This window comes from Diabrotica virgifera, chromosome 9 (assembly GCF_917563875.1).
Source record: "Diabrotica virgifera virgifera chromosome 9, PGI_DIABVI_V3a".
Lineage (NCBI taxonomy): Eukaryota > Metazoa > Arthropoda > Insecta > Coleoptera > Chrysomelidae > Diabrotica > Diabrotica virgifera.
The window spans coordinates 179,056,259-179,069,195 of record NC_065451.1 but is presented as its reverse complement, the minus strand read 5'-3'; the positions used below and the strand labels follow the sequence as shown (position 1 = coordinate 179,069,195).

The 12,937-nt window shown below is 32.5% G+C and overlaps 1 protein-coding gene across 1 annotated transcript in view; it reads right to left on the bottom strand.

The window, feature by feature from the left end:
- The window catches only part of LOC126892163 (uncharacterized), a 140,838-nt gene that overhangs the window by 93,990 nt on the left and 33,911 nt on the right, over positions 1 to 12,937 (bottom strand). Inside the window, exon 3 of the mRNA XM_050661636.1 lies at positions 8,011 to 8,314. Coding sequence (XP_050517593.1) covers positions 8,011 to 8,314 — 304 coding nt within the window. The remainder of the gene's footprint in view (positions 1 to 8,010; positions 8,315 to 12,937) is intronic.

The window sequence follows — 12,937 nt, the reverse complement described above, 5'->3', positions numbered from 1 at the left end:
TATCCTGTTTTGGCATCGACATCGCTGTAAACCGCGATGCAAGGTCGCAAGCGTGAACCGGTGACACATCCTTGGTATGTGCGATCTCACAAGAAAATGAAGGTTTGTTTTGATATCGATGCAGCGACCGTGATCGCGACCTACACCGTGCTCATCCATGTATCTTCGTAATGTTTTTACCCTTATTCGTTATGTTCTGCGATGGGGAGGGGTGGTGGTACAGCTTGGTGGGTCAGATAGATACGGTGTCATGTTACGCAGTGTGACGGGTTTGATCTTCGGACATGTGGGTCTCACTGTTCCATTTGAACACACATAATGTTCCCGAGACTAGGGTTGTACGAGTATCTGTGTGTATGTGTGCGGGGTGGGGGCGCCTGTGCTAGTTTTGCAGGCGGGCACTTTATACCCTAGCGCCGGCACTGGGTAAGTCTACCAACACAAACTTACTGCTTTATCAACATTGTATCACTTCTGCCTTTGAAAAGAGGTGCCAAGTTGATTCGATTTACACTGACTTTTCGAATGCATTACAGTGAACCACGATTTACTCTTACAAAAACTCGTTAAAATCGGATTTCCACACTATTTAGTGAATTGGTTGGAAAGTTACCTACAATGCAGGATTCAGTATGTGAAAATAAAAAATTTTACTTCGATTCCTATAAACGCAAGTTCTGGCGTCCCACAGGGATAAAATTTTAGACCCTTACTATTTAATATTTTCATTAACGATGTAGCTTCATGTTTTAAATATTGTAAGTTTTTATTATTTGCTGATGACCTGAAATTATTTATGGAAATTTCTGAATTATCTGACTGTTTCAGGTTAGAGGATGATTTAAATTACTTTATTAATTGGGCTACCAATAATGTCTTTAAATCCACGCAAATGTTTTACAATAACTTTCTCGAGATCAACAAATCCTGTAAATTTTGTTTATAATATTAATTATGTTCCTTTAGAGAAAATTAGTGAGATCAAGGATCTAGGAGTAATTTTTGACAGTTCTTTGACATTTGTCTCACACTTAAGATCTATTACTAGTAGAGCTTTGAAAACTTTGGGATTTATAACTAGAAACTCTAGAGAATTTTCTGTTTCTACATTCAGGACTTTGTATTTATCTTTAGTACGCAGCATCCTATTGTATATTTCACCAGTGTGGTCACCTCATTATCGATCACATATTTTATCTTTGGAAGCAGTCCAGAATAGGTTTTTGAGAACTTGTCGGTGGAGATTACATATGCCTCAATTTTCTTCTTATCAGAGAATAAGTAATCATTTAAAGTTGTTGTCTATTGAAAAAACTTTAATTATTAATGATCTTTTATTTCTTCATAAAATCTTGGAGGGTAATATAACTTGCCCGGATTTGTTGGAGCTAATCAACTTTAAATTAAACACTATAAATATTAGAGATAAACCATTATTCTCAATTAGTTTTCATTATACTAACTACGGATATAATAGTCCTATACCTAGATTTCATAGACTGGGTAATGAAATTAATAAAACTACAGATCTGCTGGGAGTTAAGTTGGATTTATAGTTTGACGTAGCATAGACGTAGAACGTAACGTAGACGCACTGGAAAAGTTCAACACCGAGTTTTGTGTACTCTTATGTTTATAAATGAACGCAAGCGCCTGACGGAACGTAAGAGAAACGTAGCGTAACGGAAGAGTTGACCAACTTTCATCTTTTACAGTGCGTTTCTTATGTCTGGCCAATCAAAATCAAGAATTTTGTTCTGTCACCCAAAGCCCAAAGTGGACACGCCCTCATCCATTTTGTAAGGTTAAGGTGTTTATTAACATATTTGAATTTTGTTAATTATTTGTTACAATTAGGCCCGGTCTTTTCACCTTCGAATAAAAGTATTTATTAAACTATTATTCGGAGGTTTATTTGACAGATTTACATGAAATCTGCCGGATAAACTTCCCAATAAATAGTTATTCGGAGGTGAAAAGACCGGGCCTTAAGTTATTAATTTAATAAAAATATATCATGGTGTAGTTTCAATATTTCAGATAAACATGAGTTGTTTATTAGTCTAATTCTGGGGTATCCACACATATACGATAGGTAAATCCAATAAACATTATTAAATATTTTAAAGAGTAGGAAATGAAACAAAATAGTTGGAAATACCACGGCACTAGGAGCATACCTTCGTGTATTTCCTAATCCATGTAACACCAAAACGGATACCTATATATTATAATAAATAATAGTATAAATAAATAAACACAAAGTTTGTTTACGGTTCGTATAATGTATAATTTACAGCATAGGGCATAGGCTATGTTGTTGAATTAAGTCATTCTTTCTACTCATGCGCAAAAATTCCGCTACGTTGAATTATAAATTGGCATATTATTTTCTTACGTTTACAGTCCGTTTCTTCCGTCTGCGTTGCGTCTACGTCTACGCTACGTCAAACTATAAATCCAACTTTAGTCAAACCAGGTTTAAGAACCAACTGAGGGAGTATTTATGTAATTTATGTATTTTATGTATTTTAAGTATTTTATGTAGGTAATATGTTATTGTGATAAATTTACTTGTTATTAGGTTAGTGTTAAAAATGTCTATATATCTTTATATTGTAAAAAGAAGATTTTCCATTAAATAAATAAATAAATAAATATATAAACAATATCTGCAGTCTATTGCCCACCAATACACAAGATAAAAAAAGAACAATTTGAAGATTTTTTTAAAAAATTGGGTAACATATTCCTGGCTGGAGGAGATTACAACTCTAAACATACAATACACATTGGGGATCAAGATTAATCACCCCAAAAGGACAACAGCTTCTAGCGGCTATGAATAGTAACAACTACTCGTATATTTCCAGTGGTGAACCTACTTATTGGCCAACCGACATGAACAAAATACCAGATCTACTTGACTTCTGCGTAACAAAAGGAATTCCAAAAAGATCGCAAAGAATTGAATCTTGCTTTGACCTTTCCTCGATCACTCGCCTGTATTTATCACGATAAGTACTGAACTTGTTGAGATACAGCTACCACCGAATCTGGACAACAAATATACGGATTGGGAAAGGTTTCGGCGGGTGATTGAGGACAGCCTAAACCTAAACATACCTTTAAAAACAAACTATGAAATAGATAAAGCTATACAAAACCTTTAACGTAATTATACAGGAAGCAATCTGGCAAACAACACCCCTAAAAAACACGACGCTCATGAAACAAGAGCTACCAAGCATAATCAGACAAAAATTCATAGAAAAACGAAATTTAAGAAAAACATGGCAAAGAACTCACGCGCCTCAGGACAAAACCAGACTCAACCAGGCTACACTTCAACCCAAAACTCTCCTAAATAACTACAAAAACGATGGGATTAAAGAATACCTTAGCAATCTATCAGCAACAGAAAATACAGACTATTCTCTATGGAAGGCTACGAAAAAGTTTAAACGGCCTCAATCAGGTAATAAATAAAAGAATTCCAGGAATTTGACATCTTCGGCGCATCCGACTGCGCATATGCCCCGTGAAAATTGTCCGACAATGTTACCAAATTATTGTAAAAAGGTTTGATGGAAGAATGTGTTCAAATTAGCCATGAGGTAATAAATTTATTATTTTCATAAATTTGACATATTTAGCGTGTCCGACGCGTCATACGGCCCAATGTTTTTGTCCGACAAAATGGTTTTCGCTGTTTATACATATGATAAAAACCACTGATTAAAGTAAAAATGACCAATGTGGTTATACATTTTTTTTTTCATAAAATTGACAATTTCCTGACAGTTTGACAGACAAACGCCCCACTACCATAATGCGCCAAGCTCCAAATTTGTCCGACTCCACCCAAATAACAAGTACAAAAAAACAAATGTACAAGTACATAAATAATAATTTTATATGTGGGCCCAAGGACTATAAAATTAATGTCATAATAAGTTTTGTAACTTATGCTGGGGCCACACTAACGTTAACGTTTAACGTTCATTATCTTATTCATTTATACACCAAAAATGATGGATTAAACTGCGAATTAAAGTAACTGGCCACACTTATTTTAGCGCGTAATCAGTAGAAAATGCGTTTTTTAATCAAATACTTTCAAGATGGAAGTCGAAGCTGCTATGCTGTTATATTTTATGAGTGCTAATTATTATTTTATGAAATTATTATTTTATAAATGGAACAAGCAAAACCCAAGACTCAAAAGCCGATGGTACCTAGATGATTAAAATGCATAGAAGACGTATATTTATTTAAGTGAGTCGTATACTATCCCATAAGATGTCCTTTTTTCTTTTTGAAGTTATACTTCTTTCGCCGCGATGGGGGTAAATTTATATGTGCGCGAATTCATCAAAAGTCTTGGTCCTGAGCGCAGCTCAAACGTTATACATGGATATACTAGGCGCCAGAGGGGTCACCGTGTCATATTCAATTCTGATGGACAAACTCAACGGTTTCTTATGGATTTTTGGCTGCTGATTACGAATTTCGAGGGGGGATTTTGATCCGAGTGGTCAAAAAAGTGTTATAAACAATTTAATTGTTTATAAATTGTTTATAAGGCTCTGGCTCATAAACTAAAAGAGATGAAAAAGAATGTTTCAAACAAAATTTGTTCCTTAATAAAAAACCAAGAAAAAACCGTTTACTAAACTTAAATCTAACAATTAGAACTCAAGATATTGTAAAATTAGTGCACAATGCAAATTGCAAATTGCAAAATAAGTATTTTTCGAATTTTTCGAAGCTTTATCGATCGTAACTCGGCTTCTGCGCATGCAAATGAGTCTTAGAAGGTGTCTCTTTAAAGCTTAATTAACAGGCTTCCAAACAAAGTTCATTAAATTACTTGATCTTCATTTGTTTTAAAGTTATACCCGTTTGAAGTTACAATTTTCTTAAAAATATTGTACATTCATTTGTTTATAAGGGTTTCAAGCAAATTTGAGCTATAAACATTTATACTTTAATGAACAATAATGATAGAAAAACTCAAAAGGAACAATTTGAGGTTATGAAAATGTTCATAAGTTTATTTTTGGCCAAGATGTCGATATTTTAATGGCGCGCGCTATGAAGCGCAATATCGGCTCACCGCGTAAAGGTTCACGCGCTAACTTCTCGATGCAAATTATAATTTCTATGTATACATACGTTATCTTCATTTTTCATTTGTGAAGATCCTAATAAAATTTTATCATATAATTCTTATAATTAAATCATCATACTGTACCTCGTATCACCTTTCATTCTATTTACTTTGTCTTCTATTTTTTGCACTAAATGAGAAAAAAAAAACATTAAAAACTAATATTTCAGAAGTATAACTAAAAAGTAAGTTGATATTATTTATTAGTACTATTTTTACAAACATTTTTTTCATGCATCTGCAAATCTGCAAAGAGATATACAGGAATATCATCAGATTTTTTACATCTGCATAAGTTCTTAGCGAAATTTTAACAGTTACATGGTGGTACAAGTCTGTTCTTGTAGGCAGTAAAACTAAAACTTTTTGAGGCTTCAGAGTCTAATTATCTATATGATATCCATATAAAGTGGATCTAGAATCTTTTGTTCATAGATTTTGTTCATGAATCATAGTTCTTTTGCAGCATCATCAAGGCCCGTCAATTGTGTGTATGCCGCCACATCATAAATGCTCGTTTTATATGCAATGATGATGCTGCAAAAGAATTCGATCCATTTTTATATGGATATCACATATTGGCTCATTTGCTTGCGTAGAAGCCGAGTTACGATCGATAAAGCGTCGAAGAATACATACTTACTTGACTGTGAGCCAATCTTGCGCCTCATAGCGCGCCATTAAAATATCGACATCTTAGCCAAAAATAAACTTACGAACATTTTCGTAAGCTCAAATTGTTCCTTTGGAGTTGTTTTATCATTATTGTAAATTAAAGTATAAATGTTTATAGCTCAAGTTTGCTTGAAACCTTTATAAACAAATTAATGTACAATTTTTTTGAGAAAATTATAACTTCAAACGGGTATAACTTTAAAACAAATGAAGATCAAATAATTTAGTAAACTTTGTTTGGAAGCCTCTTGATTAAGCTTTAAAAAGACACCTTACAGGGCTCATTTGCATGGGTAGAAGCCGAGTTACGATCGATAAAGCTTCGAAAAATACTTATTTTGCAATTTGAAATTTGCATTGTGCACTAATTTTACAATATCTTGAGTTCTGATTGTCGGATTTAAGTTTAGTAAACGGTTGTTTCTTCGTTTTTTATTAAGGAACAAATTTTATTTGAAACATTTTTTTCTATTTCTTTTAGTTTATGAGCCAGAGCATTATAAACAATTTATAAACAAATAAATTGTTTATAACAATTTTTTTGACCACTCGGATCGAAATCCCCCCTCGAAATTCGTAATCAGCAGCCAAAAATCCATAAGAAACCGTTGAGTTTGTCCATCAGAATTGAAAATGACACGGTGACCTCTATTTGGCGCCTAGACTATATACGGGATCTGATCATATACAGAGTTGCAATCAGACCAGTAGTTACGTACGCAGCTGAGACAATGTGCCTCACGGAAAAGATGAAAAAAAATTGAGAATATTGGAAATGAAAATCCTCAGACGGATTATGGGCCGATAAGAATGAATAACGGAGAAATGAGAAGAAGAATGGGCAATGAACTAAGAGATATAATGAAGGGAGACGTTATAGGTATAGACCTAGTTAGATTTATTAAAGCGCAGTGACTGAGATAGCTGGGACACATAGAGAGAAGGAAAAACGAAATATTGATGAAGAAGATCACCAGATTGGAAACCAGAAACTCAAAGACCAAGAGGAAGACCAAGAGAGAGATGGGAGGACCAGGTCATAAGAGATATCAAAATTCTGGAATTGAGAAACTGGAGGGAACTATGCATATCGAAATGATTGGAAGAAAATTGTAACGAAAGCAAAGTCAAACAACAAACTTTGACAGCACACAAGTGGAATGCGGAGTGATTCACCGCAATAAGTAAATCAGAGAGCTCTGGGTAAGAGAGGCAAATATTCCATCCGGAATGGAAAGCCCTGATGATGAATTTCGCAACAACATAAACATTACAAGAACAAGATCCAACACAGATCTTCAAAACTATATGGTCGCGAAAAAGGAAGCGAAAGTAGCAGTAGCAAAAGCTAAAGCAGAAGCGTATTCAAACCTATACGATCAACTTGATACCAATCCTTCAGTAGAATTAGGACTGAATGGATGAAGTGGAAGGAAGCGAGTGGTGTGTTGTGTGACAGAAAAGTTCCAATGAAGCTGAAAGGAAAATACTATAAAACAGCCTTAAGACCGGCTATGATGTACGGAACTGAATGTTGGGCAGTGAAAAAGAAAGAGGAACAACGAATGCATGTGTCGGAGATGAGAATGCTTAGATGGATGAGTGGAGTGACAAGAAAGGATAAAATTAAAAATGAGTATATTAGGGGAAGTCTTGGTGTGGCACCAATTGATGCCAAAATGAGAAAGCATAGGTTGAGATGGTTTGGTCATGTTCAACCTCGAGACGTTAATCACCCAATACGAAGTGTAGCTGAAGTGCAGGCTCCTGGAAGGAGTAGGAGACGAAGACCAAAGAAGACGTGGGGGAGACGATTAGGCAAGACATGTTGGTAAAGGGGATTAAAATTGATATGACCCAGGATAGAATTGTGTGGAGAAATGCAATTAGGGAAGCCGACCCCGCATAGGGATAAGGCAAAGAGAATTATGATAAACATTACAAGAACAACAAGGTTTTAGGTCAGGAAGATCATGCACCAACGCTATATTTAAAATGAGTCAAGAGCAAGAAAAATCATTAGAATATAAAAAAAACCGGCCTATTTATATTTTACGGAACATTAAGAAGGCGTTTGTCTGAGTCAAATTAAAGGACGTTATCTATCTCCTTCATACTTTCTCCCTGTAGTGAGAACGGAGAAGGTCTAAAGAAAATATTACCTGCTTGTTTAACCGAGGTTTCCATAAGTTCCAATCCTTCAGGGTCTACAAAAATTATTTTGGGTTTTACATCCTTCAATAAATGCAGTGATTCCATCAGTGATAATCTGGGATCCAAATATGCTACTGGAACATTTATGAATAGACTAGAAATGAATGGCACTGAACTTTCTTTATGGTTGTAGGAACAAAGCAAAACAACATCGTCCTTCGTTAAATTTCTGGTTGACAGATGGCAGGCTGTGCGTACACACCGTAGTAAAAGTTCACCATAGGTGTCTTCTTGGTCGGTATCATGAATATACTAAAACAAAAAATGGTAATATTGTGCTCAAATTACTGCGCACCAAAAAAATTCCATTCAAAAACATAAGGAATCTTTAAACGTTCAAATAAAAAATATCACCTTTCACGTATCTTTCTAAATTAGCAATCATCATAATATCCAACATTATCTTCTATCCAGATTCAGAATCTATCCCATCCTTATACAACCAATCCATAGGATTTTCTGTTTTAAGACTAATAATTTTGTTGTTTCACGTTTGTTTTCATAGTTGTTGTTAATGTTTCGTTTCCATACATTACTGGAGGGTAGATCATATTTTTATACCGTGGCATACTTTTATACCTTTATACAATTTTTGGTATAATATATATCATACTAGTGACGGCATCCATCTGGACGTGATGACGTAATCGATAGTTACGTTTTTCAATCCTCTATTCAGTAGTAGCAATATTAACATAATTATTTATACAGGGTGTCCAAAAAAATATTTTTTTGGAATCAAATCAATTGGGACAAAGGGAAGAATGTCTGTAATTTATTTAATTTAAAATACATTTTATTGCTGTGAGAAAAAACGGGAAAAATATTTATTTATTTATTATACAAATAGATACTTGTTTAAATTCAATGTTAAAGCTGCCACCCACCTGCCTCTTGGCAGGTTGAACATTTAATTTAAGCGAAAAGCAATGTTTATTTGAGAAATTAACCATTTTTTCTGTTTTTTGATAGCAGTAAAATGTATTCTGAATTAAATAAATTAAGTACATACATTCTTCTTTCGTGTCAATTAATTTAATTTAAAAAACACATTTTGGACAACCTGTATAAATAATTATGTTAATATTTTTATTACTGAATAGAGTATTGAATAACCTTTCAAATGGACTAGTACACGAACCCTATCCTGATTTTAAAAAATTCATCGATAACGTCATCATTTCCAGATGGATGACGTCACTACTATGATATAATATACAGGGTGATTCATTAAGAATGTCCGATCTCTGGGTTGTAGATTCTAGACCTCAAAATATTAAGATTTGACCCAAATCGCTTAAATAAAATGTGGCTCGTTACTGAGTTACAGGGTGTTTTAATAAAAAATTTAATAATCATTTTTACCCAGTACTTTAAAACTACTTGACATGTCCTTGTTATACTTGGCAGAAAGTGTAGGTACCATACACCCTACTAAACTGTGATAAACAAATGTTTCTGGCTACTAACAGAGGCGTACGGCAGGGGACAGTGAATGATTTACCCTTCCCAAATTCTACGTCACTGGCGGAATTGCTATTTTAGCACAATACTTTGATTCTCCAATACTTTCTATGTAAATAATATACTCTTTTTTCGTAACAATAAAGTCATTAGTTTTCGAGATATTTGAAGTTGAAAATGAAACGATACAGCTATTTTGATTAATGTATTGTGCTCTTTTTGATTTTTAACTTCAAATATCTCGAAAACTAATGATTTTATCATTATGAATGAAGAGTATATTATTTACATAGAAGTACTGGAGAATCTAATTATTGCGCTAAAATAGCAATTCCGCCAATGGCGCAGGATTTGGGAAGGGTAAACAATTCACTGTCCCCTATCGTACGCCTCTGGTAGTAACCAGAAATGTTTATTTAACATAATTTAGTAGGGTGTACACTACCTACACTTTTTGTCAAGTATAATAATAGTCTGGGCTGATTATCGGAGAATAGGCCATTTTTGGGAAAAGGTATTTACCAGCAATTTTATTGCTGAAATCGAATTATAAGATCCTATATATTAATAATATAGGTATGCAAAGTCCTCAGATAGTGTGCTACTTTTTTTATAAACAAAATGGCGCCAGAAAATCGTGTTTTTTTCAATTATTGCTCTATAACTCCGAAGATTTTAATTTTACAACAAAAACTCTCAAATAAAAATTCACCGTGATTAAATTCTGCATAGAGACGTGTTTTTCCCGATCTGCTCCGATGAAAATTTTCCTCGGAAAATGCGGGTTTTCCCAACAAAATCTTTAATTTTCAAATAAAGTTTTAGATAAGTAATTATCTACTAATATTTAAATAATTTGGTGACTTAAAAGCCTTCTTGGTTTAGATTATAGTTCCAGAAGCTGATGCAAATTAAACGAATATTTTAGCAACAATTCAATTGTTAATTAATAATTTACGGTCGCAATAATAACCAAAATAATTACGATACACTGATCAAACTTTGAAATCTTATAAACATGAGACGCCTTTTTAACATTTTGTCGACAAAATATAATTTTTTTATTTTTTTGCATAATCTTTAAATGTTTAAAAAAATAGTTATAAACAAATTAACATTTCTCAGAAAGTTTTTATTATATTGTAATTTTAACAAATAGCTAAAATGCGCATTTCAAATATCTTGAAAATGAATGCTTTAAAACTTTTTTGCAACCATTTACAAAAAAGTTATGAAACAGCAAAAATAAACATACGATTACTACGGTGTTTATATATATTTTTTAATTCTTTCAAAGCGTAGAAGTGAGTATAATGTACAAGCTAATTATTTACAAAAAAATAACGATTATCAATTTAATGGTTATATTTTAATTAAAGATTATAAATATATTTTTTTGTAATTTACACGCGCGAAAGTAGAATAATACAGCACTGTAGCTGAAATTTTCACTCGGAGCGACGACCGGCCGCGCGAGACGTACACTTTTATAAATAATATATGCTGCGTGTCAGTCGCTTCGAGTGAACATTTTAGCTCCGACTCTGTATCAGGCCTACTTTTGCGCTAAAAATTACAAAAAAAGTATTTTTAATCTTTGATTAAAATATAACCATTGCACTAATTTTTGACATTCTTTGTGAGTAATTAGATTGTACCATAGACTCACTTTTAAGCTTTGAAACAATTAAAACAAATTATAAACAACGGAGATTTCGTATATTTAATTTGCTGTTTCATAACTTTTTTGCAAATGGTTGGAAAAATTTTTTAAAGCATTCATTTTCAAGACCTATGAAGTACGCATTTTAAGTATTTTATAAAATTAGAATATAATAAACAATTTCTGAGAAATGTTAATTTTTTTATAACAATTTTTTTTAAACATTTAAAGATTATGCAAAAAAATGAAAAATTTATATTTTGTCGACAAAATATTAAATAGGCATCACACCTTTATATTCTTTTTAAGTTTGATCAATGTCTCATGATTATTTTGGTTGTTATTGCGACTGTAAATTTTTAATTATCAATTGAATTGTTGCTAAAATATTCGTTTCATTTTCACCGGCTTCTGAATTTATAATTTATACCAAGAAAGCTTTTATTTCACCAAGCTTTATAATTATTCATAAATAATTATTGGCCCAAAAAATTTATTTGAAAATTCGAGATTTTGTTGGGAAAACCCACATTTTCCGAGGAAAGTTTTCGTCGGAGCAAATCGGAAAAAACATGCTTCTATGTAGAATTAAATTGGGGTGAATTTTTATTTGAGTGTTTTTGGTGTAAAGTTAAAATCTTCGGAGTTATAGAGCAATAATTGAAAAAAATACGATTTGTCGGCGCAATTTTGTTTATAAAAAAAGTAGCACACTATCTGCGGACATTGCATACCTATATTAATAATATATAGGATCTTATAATTCGATTTCAGCAATAAAATTGCTGGTAAATAACCTTTCTTTGTACTTTACTAATTAGACAAGCGTATTATAACTATTTTTTTTTCAAAATTTAAAGATTATGCAAAAAAAAGAAAAATTTATATTTTGTCGATAAAATATTAAATAAGCATCTCATCTTTATAACCTTCATAAGTTTGATCAATGTGTCATGATTATTTTGGTTATTATTGCGATCGTAAATTGTTTATTAACAATTGAATTGTTGCTAAAATATTCGTTTAATTTTCACCGGCTTCTGGAATTACAATCTATACCAAGAAAGCTTTGATGTCACTAAGTTATTTAATTATTGATTAATAATTACTTACCTAAAACTTAATTTGAAAATTAGAATTTTTGTTAGGAAAACCCGCATTTTCCGAGGAAAATTTTCGTCGGAGCAAATCGTGAAAAACATATCTCTATGCAGAATTTAATTGCGGTGAATTTTTGTTTGGGTGTTTTTGTTGTAAAGTTAAAATCTTCGGAGTTATAGAGAAATAATTGAAAAAAATACGATTTGTCGGCGCCATTTTGTTTATAAAAAAAGTAACACACTATCTGTTGACTTTGCATAACTATATTATTAATATATAGGATCTTATAATTCGATTCCAGCAATAAAATTGCTGGTAAGCAATAAAATTGCTGGTAAATAACTTTTCCATGAATTTTGCTAATTAGCCCAGAGTATAAGCATATGTCAAATACTTCTAAAGTACTGGATAGAAATATTTTATATTTGACCCAAATAATTTAAATAAAATGTGGCTCCTTACTGAGTTACAGCATAATTTAAAAATTATTTGTACCCAGTACTTTAAAAGTATTTCAAATATCCTTATCATGCTTGCCAAAAATTGTAGGTACTGTAGACTCTACTAAATTATGTTAAATAAACGTTTCTGACTACTACCAGAGGCGTACGACAGGGAAGAGTGAATGGTTTATCCTTCCAAAATTC